Source organism: Corapipo altera, unplaced genomic scaffold (genome assembly GCF_003945725.1).
Source record: "Corapipo altera isolate COAL_440 unplaced genomic scaffold, ASM394572v1 74, whole genome shotgun sequence".
NCBI lineage: Eukaryota > Metazoa > Chordata > Aves > Passeriformes > Pipridae > Corapipo > Corapipo altera.
The window spans coordinates 2,618,020-2,628,680 of NW_020884934.1; the positions used below are offsets into that span (position 1 = coordinate 2,618,020).

The window sequence follows — 10,661 nt, forward strand, 5'->3', positions numbered from 1 at the left end:
AAAAAAAAAAATCCTTATTTTTGTTTTTCAAAATCCCTTCTGGGAAGGCAAAAATCCCCCCGATCCGACTCCTCGCGTTTTCCCCCCAAAACCCCAAGGAGGGCGGGATAAAGCCCAATATTCCCAAACTCCTACAGTTCCCAGGAGGCGGCGCTGCCGCGGCGCTGGGATAGGGGGCGTGGCGAACGACAGGGGGCGGGGTATCTTCTCGTGACGTCACGAAAAGGGGCGTGTCCTGTGGTAATTAGCGCGCCCTCGGTTCATTCATAAGGAGGAGGCGCGACCAACGGGGTGGCCCCGGGGGGAGCCCGGGGGGCTCCGCGGCGGGGCAGGTAAGGGGCACCCCCGGCCCAGGGATCCCCCCCTCTGCCTGAGGGGGCTCGCTCTGAGCCGGGAGGCTCGGGGTCCTTCGCCTGAACAGGGTTAATTCCCCCTTGGAGCGATCTGGGAATGCGGTTGCTGCAGCTTTGCGTTGTGCGACGGAGCGGGGGGTGCTGGTTTTTGGGGTGCCGGACCCCCCGATTTGCGGTAAAAAAGAGTGGGGGGATGTTGCCTTGTGTTTGTCGCTAAGAAGGGCATGGGGGGAGCTTGGAGTGGGGGCGGTGGGGACCCCCCGGCGGGGCCGGGAGGCTCCGGCTGCGGCAGCGCCGAAGTAGGTTAAAATAAAGGGTGGAGAGGGGGGAAAGTAGGTTAAGGAAAACTCGGCAGCGGCTGCCTGGGAAGAGGGATAGGGATTGGGAATCGTGGCGGGTCTTTTTTGCTGCCGGGAGCTGGAAAATCCCAGGGCTTGCAGCCAAAAAGCGCTGCGGGAGCCGGGATGCTGCGGTGAGGGGCTGCCCCCCGAAACTGCGCTGATGTGAGAGGCTGCCCCCCAAAATTGGGCTGTGATGAGGGGCTGCCCCCCAAAATTGGGCTGTGATGAGGGGCTGCACCCCAAAATTGGGATGGAACGTGCCGCTGCCCGGGTTTGGCGGGATCCCAGCGCTGCCTCTGGGATCAGTGGATTTTAATGCTGGATATTTGTGGCGGTTCCGCTGTTCCCACCGCTCCGAGGGGGCCCCGGGGGAGGCGACAGCGCCGAGTTTCGCTCCATCTGCCGGACAATCCCCTCCTTGTCCCGCGCTGCCTCCAAGAGCTGCTCCCCGAAGTTTTCCCGAACAGTTGCTCCTTTCTAGCTCCGTTTATCTGCAGGAGCCATCGGCTGAAACCCTGTTCCCGCATAGGGAGGGAAACCCAGGAGTCCCAGTGGGCAGCCTTGGATTACTGGCTCTATTAAAGCAGGAATGGGAATAAAAGGCTTCTGTGACCCAGAGGAATTTTGGGGGAGGGTTCCAAAACCAAGTCACCTTTCTTGCTGCTCTTGCATCGATGCACCAGCCAGGTGGGGTGTGGGGGTGCTGCAGGTCCCCCAAAAGTAGGTCTGGCCCCGATGGCGTTGTTTTTTTGTTTCCCATGGATTTTAGAGGGACAAATTATGTTGGTTTCAGGAGTTTCAGGGCTTCTCTCTGCCGTTCCAGGGCAGCCGGGCATCCCAGAATCCTGCATCCCACATTCCCTCCTAGGATGGCCCCTGGGGGCCCCCAAAACCTGGTGATGAGCCCTGGGGTGGCCGTGACTCGGCAAAGCTCCAGTGCCAACCAGGAACTGGCACCCTTTTATCCTTGTGCCTCCTGCATCCCTATTGGTCACCTAAGGGATCTCCCTAATCCCTGGATTAAACCTGGCCTCAGATCTGCTTTACCTGGGGCCAGCCCTCTTCCTGGTGATGTTTAAATCCCCTTGTGGGCATCTGGAATTCTCTGGGGAGCCGGGATACTCCGGCAGCCTGGGATGTGCCAGCCTGTGGCATCGTTCCCGAGGTGCTTGAATCCCACAGCCCCAGAGGATTAAAATGCTTCACATTAGGCTTAAACTCGAGTTTTACTAGTGCTGGCTCGCAATTTTCCTCCCTGTGTGCTTGAGGGGCACATCCCAAATGCCATGGGGATTCCAGAGGTGGGCTGTTTGGCTCCATGCTGGCACCTGATGGGTGGAGGAACTGGAGCACAGAGAATGCTCATTTTGGGTTGTCCCAACCCACATCCCATAAATACCTGGCTCAGCCCCCCCCAGTACCCCCTCTCATGTTTAATGAGCTGCATCTCAGGCCACTAATTAGTACAAACTCGTCAGGCAGAGGCTGTACCAAGGCTCCCACGGGACCGTGACGACCGGGGGAGTTTCCATGCGGGCAGCAGGATTTCCATGCAGAGCCTGGATCCGGGTTTGGGTTGTTGGTTGTGTTTTTCCTTCCTTCCCCCCATTCCCCGTGCTCTCATCTTAGATTTTAATTTTATATTTTCTTGTGGGAAACACCTTTTGTTCCACTCCAGTTTGTGTTTAAATATATATTTATTTTCTTTTTAGTGACTTCATTTCCTTGTGGCAGGTGCACAAGGATTTCCTCCGGAGCAGGGAAAACCTTCCTTTAACTTTATTTAGTGTCATCTGCTCCTTGCATGGGTGATGGGTGGTGTGACTCCATTGCAGGGGTTGGTCCCTCTCCAGTTTGGGATGGAGTTGGGATCTGATGATGCCAGGCATCCCATAAATCCTCCAATAAAGCTTTTTTGGGGGATGGTGCAGGGATATTTAGGCAGATGCCTTAGAGCATCCTAGTGGGGGGAAATAGGGCCCCCAAATTGCTTCTCCACTGGGATTTTCCCTGGATGATGACCCCCCCCGTGGTCCCCCTTGGGCAGGTGTCCCCTGGTGATGAAGAGGAGCGGGATGCGCTGGTGGCTCATCACCATCCTGGGGGTGAGTATGGCCTGGTCCATCCATTCCCAGCCCATCCATTCCCATCCCATCCTTGTGCTTCTCTGCCTTTGGCACCTCTGTTGCTCAGACACCACCCCACAGCCACAGCAGGGCATCCCCAAACACTTCCCACCTGGAAACTTGCAGCACTTGGGGAGATGCTCAGTTTGGATTGAGGGTTTTTTTTCCCCCCTCGCATTCTTCTCCCTCCTTTTCTCTCCTTCATCAAATCTTCTTCCAGGGCAGGGGCTGATAAGGAATGTGGCATCTCTGGGGCCATATTTGCATCCATCATGTGATGGGTTGGCATTTGGGATGGGTTTGTGACCATCATATCATTGATGATGGTTTGCCCCCATCGTGCCACCAGTGAAGAGTTTGCATCTGCCATGGTCCAGGGGACAGTTTTGCCTCCACCACGTGGCCTGTGATGGGTTCATCTCCACCCCATCACCCCTCCTCCTCCCCTGGAGCCACATTCCCACTGGCACAGGCCTTGGAGCAGCGGCAGAGCTGGACCAGCCGGCGCTGAGCTCTTCGATTCTCCCACAGGTGCTGAGCAGACTCGTGGGGGCCGAGAGCTGGAATTCCCGGGAGCACAGGACCCCGGGATGCCCTCCCGGGGAGGAGCCCAGCGGGGTAAGCCGTGCCCCCTGCGGCACATCCACATGGATCGTGATCCAGCCGCCGCTCACCCCCCTCTCCCTCACCGCAGGATCCAGGGGGGACGTGCCGAGCTTGTCCCCCCGGCACCTTCTCCCTGGGGGACACACCCTGTGCCACTCACACCCGGTGCCGGGCCGGGAACAGGATCCTGGTGGCCGCGGGGACAGTGGGAAGTGACAGCCGGTGCGGAGCCTGCCTGCCGGGGTGAGCCGGGGGAGGGGACACCGGGAACCCCCGATCCCGCTCCCGGCCGGATCCTGACCCTGCTGCCCTCCCGCCCCGCAGGTTTTACAGCCCAGAAGGGGAGAGGGACCCCCGGGGCCGGTGCCTGCCCTGCGCCGCTGCCCCCCGCAGCACCCCGGGGTGCCCAGGTGGGTGCTGGAGCTGCCGGTGCCACCCCGGGTTCGGGGGGGACGGCAGAGCTTGTGTTCGCCCCTGGGACGCCGCAGGATGTGCCCCCTTGGGATGAGCAGTGCTGTCCTGCCGGGATGCGGCAGCTGGGAACGGCTTCTGCTTCCCTGGGCTCCAGCTGAAGCAGGGCTCCTGGGAAAACGGAGTTGAATCCCAGGAAAGCCGCTTCCGGAGGCTGATCCGGTGCCTCCCCCTCAGGCCGGCGGCGGGTCCGCAGCCCCGAAACGCCGGGACGGGCACTGGGAACCAACGGGACACGGGTGACCCCGAGGGGGGAGGAAGAGGAGGAGGCGGCGGCGGCGCAGGCGGCCGTGCTGACCATCGTCCCGGTCTTCTGTGCCATGGGATTGCTGGGAATCCTGGTGTGCAACCTGCTGAAGAAGAAGGGGTACCACTGCACCGCCAGCAAGGAGCCCCAGCCCGGCGGCACCGGTGAGCCCCGGCCGTGCCGTGCCACCGTCTGGTGATCCCACATCCAGCTCCCCCACATCCAACCCCCCACATTCAGCCCCCCCCACACCCACCTCACCTCAGCCCATCCCTGCGACTCCTGGTCCTCGTTGTCCCAGGACATCCTGCTCGTTTCTTCCTGCTCTTTTTGGGGTACTTTATCCCCCATCACCGAGTCGTGTCCCCGCCCCCCAAATTCTGCCCGCAGGTCCCAGCTCCATCTACCAGCTGGAGGACACCAACGAGGACACCATCGGGGTGCTGGTGCGGCTCATCACTGAGAAGAAAGGTCAGGGGGGGTCCCTGGAGGGGGAAAAGGGAGTGACATGGGCCAGACCCCTGTGACCCCCCCCTCCTCGGTGTCTCCCGCCCCCAGAAAACGCGGCGGCGCTGGAGGAGCTGCTGAAGGAGCATCGCAGGCAGCAGCTGATGCCACCGAGCTGGGCCCCCCTGCATAAGTAAGACCCCCCTCAGGGCCGCGCTGAGGACCCCCCCCGTGGTGGGACCAACCCCGTGGTGATGGTGGCATCTCCCCCCTGTCCCCAGGCTGCACCTCTTGCCGCAGTTTGCCCCCTCCTGTCACCACCAGCAGCACCCGCACACGGTGCAGGGCCCGGCCCCCTGCGCCCGCTGCACACAGAAGTGGCCGGAGGTGCTGCCACCCCCTGGGGCCACCAAGGTCCCCAAGCCCGGCGAGGTGACCATCCTCTCCATCGGCAGGTGAGCAGGGACCCCACCCCAGCAGGGGTGTGTCCCCTCCCCAGGGTGGGACAGGCTGATGTGACGCTCCCTCCGCCCCCGGCAGGTTCCGCGTGTCCCGGATCCCGGAGCTCAGGAGCGAGGCGGGGGCTGAGCCCCTCCGGGGGCCCCTCCCCGGCAGCGGGATGAGACCCCCGTGGCTGAAAAGCACCGACGGCCCCCCCGAGGTGAGGGATGGGGTGTGGAGGGAGGGTCGGGGGAGCTCTTGGAGGGGAAAACCGGGACTTCTGGAGGCTGGAGAGGGGTGCATATGCTGTGAAGCCCCATTGGGGCATCTGCTGAGGGGTGAGGCTGGAGCAGCCCCATCACCCCCAGGCCTCTTCCAGTAGCTGGGAGGCTTTAAAAAAACGCTTTAAAAATTGATCACCTATTTATTTTCACCCCTCTGTGTTTCAGGTGTGTTGGGGGGGTGGGGTGGGGTGGGTGCTGATGCCCAGGGGTGCTGCAGGGACACGCTGCTGGTGGCCCCTGGGGTGTCCTGCAGCAGCCAGGGACTTGAATACACCCCCGTGCCCCCCTTAATACACCCCTGTCCCCCCTTCGTGCTCTATACCTCCCTAAGAGCAGGTATGCAACAGCACATTAGCATATATTTGCATGAGTGATCATGCCCTCTATGGGGGCAGAAGGCTGTGCAGGGGGGTATGGCCACTTCTGTATGTGCAGGGACCTCTACACACACCCGCCTCAGCTCTGGGGACACGAAGGCAGGAGCGAGGGGGTGTCCCACACTGCAGGGTGACACGGGGTGGCACGGCCAGGGGGCTGCTGGTGACTCATGGGCAGCTGCTCGGGCTCACGTGTCCCTGAACACGTTCCCCCCCCTTCCCGCCCTGTTCTCCCTCCCTGCTGCCCGTGCTGGTGGCCACGTGTGCCTGGCATGGAGGGGGGGGGGGCGGGACACAGTCCCATGGAACACTCCAGGATTGGGACAGAGCAGGTGGGAAGCTGGGAAAGGCCCTGGGGGTGCTGTGGCAGTGGATGGACACGAGCCTGGGTGGTACCCAATGTGTGTGACCCACAGTGTGGCAGCAGGGCCAGGGCACTGCCTGTCCCTGTGCTGGCACTGCTGGGGCACTTCCAGCCCTGGGGGCAGTTCTGGGACCCTCAGACAAGGTCTGGAGTGTGTCCAGGGAAGGGAATGGAGCTGGGAAGGGGCTGGACCAGCAGGAGCAGCTGAGGGAGCTGGGGAGGTCTCAGCCTGGAGAAAAGGAGGCTCAGGGGGGACCTTCTGGCTCTGCAACTCCCTGACAGGAGGGGGGAGCCGAGGGGTCAAGTGCTGCTCCCAGGGAAAAGGGACAGGAGGAGAGGAAACAACCTCCAGCTGTGCCAGGGGAGGGTCAGGTGGGACATCAGGAGGAATTTCTTCCTGGAAAGGGTGGTCAGGCACTGGAAGGGACTGCCAAGGCAGGTGGAGTCCCCACCCCTGGAGGTGTCCCAGGAAGGCCTGGCCGTGGCACTCAGTGCTCTGGGCTGGGGGACAAGGTGGGCATCGGGCACAGGGCGGACTTGGTGATCCCAGAGGGCTTTTCCAACCCCCGTGAACCTGGGATTCTGTGTGTTCACACCAACACATGTGTTCAGCCCCACACATGTGCACATGGAGCTCTGTATGTGTGCCCCCCTCACCCGTGGTCCATCCCTTGTCCTCCACAGGTGGCTCCTGGCCCGGGGGTGGCCTCGGGGGGACAGTGACACCCACACAGACCCCTGGAGGACACGGGGCATTGTGTGAAGCCAGTCCCACTCAGAGCCATGAGGAGCTGGAGGTGCAGCTCGGCCTCTGCTCCTGCCACTGAGGTGTCCAGTGGCAGCACAGCAAATCCAAGGTCCTGCCCAGGTGGTGGGAAGGATTCCCCTTGCCAAGGTCTGGTGTGGCAGCCTGACGGACACGATCTCTGGGAACCACCGCACAGCTCCGTTGGGAGCCACTGGATGACATCCATGGTCACCTCCTGGGTCTGTTGAGCTGAAGCCCCTCCAGGACCACCACGAGCTCCTGATTTCCCTCCATCACCAGCTGCCAGGATAACGACAGTCACTGGATCACGGGATAACTCCCACCTCGCCAACAACCCCACTGGGCATGGATTGCTCCAGCCAAAGCTGGTCTCCTGCCTCCATCCACCCTCTATCCGAAGTCTCCACCAGCCTAGGAGAACACAGTGGGGACGCTCCCTGTGAAGGCCGCACACTTCACTTCCCACAGGAGCTGTTTCTATAGGATCACATTGGGATCATCGGGACAACCCACCCAAGGTTGGGCTGGAGGCCATCAAGCTCCACCATCGCCCCAGCAATGGGTTCATGGCCCATCCCATTCACTCCCCCCACCACCTCCCTGTGCCAAAAAAAAAAAAACCACCCCGACCACCAAACCCCGTTGGGCTTCTTTTATTTATTTATTTCTTTTTTTATTATTATTTTTTTATTATTGACTTTTTTTTTTTGGAAACATTTTCATCGTTCTCGAATGTTCTACATCTGACAGGAAACATCGGACAGTTACAAACTCTTGGCTGGGATCTGTCAGGGAGATCATGAAACCTGATCTTCAGAACCGAAACCAGAACAGAAAACAAACGGGAAAACAACCCCGAATTCCAGATGGACAAACTGAGGCTTGGGGGGAGGGGGCTCTCCAGGGCAGCAGCTCCAGGCCATGTTCCCTTCACACCTTGGAGGCTCGGAAGACGTTGTTATTCTTGGGTTTAAATTCTTTTGCTTTTGGTATTTTTTTGGGGATTTTTTTTTGTATTTATTTTTGTTTAAAAGGTCCAATAATATTTAAAACCGAGATGGTCTGGAGGTCAACATGAATTAAAATTAATTACAAAATGAATGACATAAAAAGAGGGGGAGGAGGCCACGTGGGTTTGCTCCGTGCTCTGGGAATGGGAGGGCCTCATTCTCCCTCCCTCACCATGCTTCCCGATGGATCCTGACCCTACAAATCCCTTCCCTTATCCCAGACCCCTAGGAAAACTCCCCAGCTCCATCCCTTGCAGGAGGACACAGGGAGGCTGCAGGTGGCCTTGTTGCATCAAGATTATTCCCTACAAACAGCCCAACTGAACGTTTCCAAATGGGAATTGCTGCCATTAAACCACAGATTTTCCTATTCCTGCTTTGCCAACATTCCCACAAATTACTGGAGAATCTATGAGTGCAACACACCACAAAAACGCCTTTTCCAAGCCTCCCAAGCTCCATAGAAGGGTTTAATTTCTTTTTTTTTTTCCCTATGGGAATGCCAGCACACGGCAGAGAATATCTGAAAGCTGCTCCTGCCTCAGGAGCTCCTGGCAAAGCCAAGGGAAGATGGGCAGAGGGTCACCACGTTTTGGGAACGACAGTTGGAGGGCCTGAAAATACTGGCAATTAAAAAATAAGCCCAAACTCCCCCAAAAACCCCCTGGATTTATGGGTATCCAGCGGCTCTTATTGCTCTTGTTGGCTGGTTGGATTTTCCTATCAAAAATAAAGCCCCAAATGTGGGTTTTCTGCCCCCATAAAAAAAGCAAGATCCGATTTCACGCCCTCCAGCTGGGAACCACATCATCCCAAATTCCCTGGGGGAACACAGGGCATGGCAAATAGGGTGGGAGGGGGCTCTGGAAAGGGCCATATTCCGGTGGCTGTGGGAAAACCTGATCCTCCGAACATCCACCATTAGAGCAAACCCCTTAAATTTTAACACTTCAAGGCAAAAACTGGGGTTTTTTGGAACTGCACAAACTGGGTTATTCATTATCCATAAAATCCAGGAGCAAATCCTTGCCTGGAGGGCTCAGCCACTTGGAGGCATGAAGGGTTCAGGCTCCAAGGGGGGGGGGGGGTGTCACCACCAGGACTAATATTCCTATTTTTCCCCCCAAATCTCACACTAGAGCTGGTGTTTTAAAGCCAAGATAAAGGCAGGGATGGGTTAATGGTGGGAACAGCGGGTTGGGAGTTATTTTCCCTCCTCTTTAGCTGGAATTTTAATCTCAGACACTTCCCTGGATGGTTTAACCCCTCCTGCTCTTCCCCACTAATCCCAGGGCGATGGAAAACCCTTTTCCATAATCAACATCAGCAAAGCTGAAATATTTGGGAAGCTGGTGGCCCCCCAGCACTGTCCCCACCCAAGGGAGGCTGTGACCTCCCCAGGACCTTCCCTCAAGCCATGATTTGACCAAGGAGAGGGCTTGGCATCAAGGGAAGGGCAGGAGTGTCTCCCCACCAGCACAGCCCCACAGAGCCACCTCGGGAAGGAACTTCCTGAGCCTGGCACTGTGTGGAGGCCCCAGAGCCAAGTGGTGGCCCCAGAGCCACGTGGTGGCCCCAGAGCCATGTGGTGGCCCTGGAGCCACGTGGTGGCCCAAGTCTAACTCAGCCCTGGCTACCAAAGGTCCTCAGTGAAGCCTGTGGCCCAAGAGGTGCCAAATGTTTCCCCTCTCCACACTTGGCTGAGTTAATCAGGATTTCTGCCTGGGAATAACAAGGTGAGGAGCATGGGAGCTGCTCTTGATCTACTCAAAGGGGTTCAAACCCAACTGCCCATCTGAGTGGGAACACTGGGTGACCCTCCGTGTTCAACTCCTGGAGCTTCCTCCCCACTTTTAGTGTTCTTTCCTTTCAGGAGAAAGCCCAACAACTCCTTCCCAGCCATGGGCTGAAATTTTAGGGGTTGTCCCTAAAGTCCTGAAGGGTGTCTGGGATAGTGGGAGGGTGGTGCCTGCTGGGAAGGGTCCTCTGCACAGCCTGGGCTCTGATCACAAAGCTTGTTGGACCCTTTTCTCTTTCTCCTTTCCTTCCTGAAGTGCAGCCCAAGGGTGCACTTTCTCCAGCCCACAGGGGTGTCCCCACTTTCTCCCCTCGAGCTTGGGGAGGTCAACCAGGGCTCTACTCTGGATTTCCATTAAAAATCCAGCAACACTTCCATTAAAAACCAGCAGAACCAACCAAACAACCCCCCACAGAGGTGCTGCTGCCAACACCCAACCCAACAGAGCAAACAGTGGCTGGAAAAGTCCTCCTGGATCCCTAAGCTTCTTCCTTCCCATCTGGTCCATGCTCAAGGAGCTCCAGGAGCTCCTCCCAGTGGCAGCAGAAGCCAAGATGGGTGACACCACCAAAAGCAACAAGAACAGGTCACCTTCTCTTCCAAAAAGCTCTCCAGCCTGACCTCTACACCACCATGGAGGGTCCAGGTGAGCCTCCAGAGCCCTCAGGTCCATCAGGAGACGTGATCCAGGTACGACCAAAGCGGAGCACCCAACACTGACTCAACATCACACAAGGGTCGGAAACCCAAGGCAGGCAGTGCCCTGAGGGATTCCCATCCCCAGCTCCAAATCTGACCTCTCCAAAGGCTCTGGATTTGACAGCCTCAGAGCCCAAGGGGCAGGAGAGTTGCCAACAGGGAACATTTTTGGCACGTTGAGGGAAAACCCAAAACCCAACCAAGTGTTTGCCTTGGAAAAGAGAAATAAATAAGCAAAGCCTCATTTCTACGTTGGGTTTAGTGAGAAGGGTTTAAAAATAAACTGGCCACAAGTTGTCTGCAAACACAAACTCCCTCTGCTGCTCTT

General features: G+C 58.1%; 1 protein-coding gene across 6 annotated transcripts; it reads left to right on the plus strand.

Moving 5' to 3' along the window:
• Positions 1 to 255: 255 nt before the first annotated feature.
• Positions 256 to 7,884, plus strand: RELT (RELT, TNF receptor). Of its 6 annotated transcripts, none has more exons than XM_027660041.1 (11): positions 256 to 332; positions 2,742 to 2,799; positions 3,352 to 3,438; positions 3,515 to 3,669; positions 3,751 to 3,836; positions 4,075 to 4,308; positions 4,535 to 4,615; positions 4,703 to 4,784; positions 4,873 to 5,046; positions 5,132 to 5,252; positions 6,742 to 7,884. In XM_027660041.1, the coding sequence occupies exons 2-11, from the start codon at positions 2,755 to 2,757 to the stop codon at positions 6,778 to 6,780; spliced, it is 1,104 nt and encodes a 367-aa protein (XP_027515842.1). In that variant the 5' UTR covers positions 256 to 332; positions 2,742 to 2,754; the 3' UTR covers positions 6,781 to 7,884. The 6 variants fall into 6 exon arrangements, with proteins under 6 accessions (XP_027515842.1, XP_027515844.1, XP_027515847.1 ...); XM_027660043.1 differs by having other exon boundaries at positions 318 to 332; positions 2,173 to 2,799; XM_027660045.1 differs by lacking the exon at positions 256 to 332 and adding an exon at positions 419 to 528.
• The last annotated feature ends 2,777 nt before the right edge of the window (positions 7,885 to 10,661 follow it).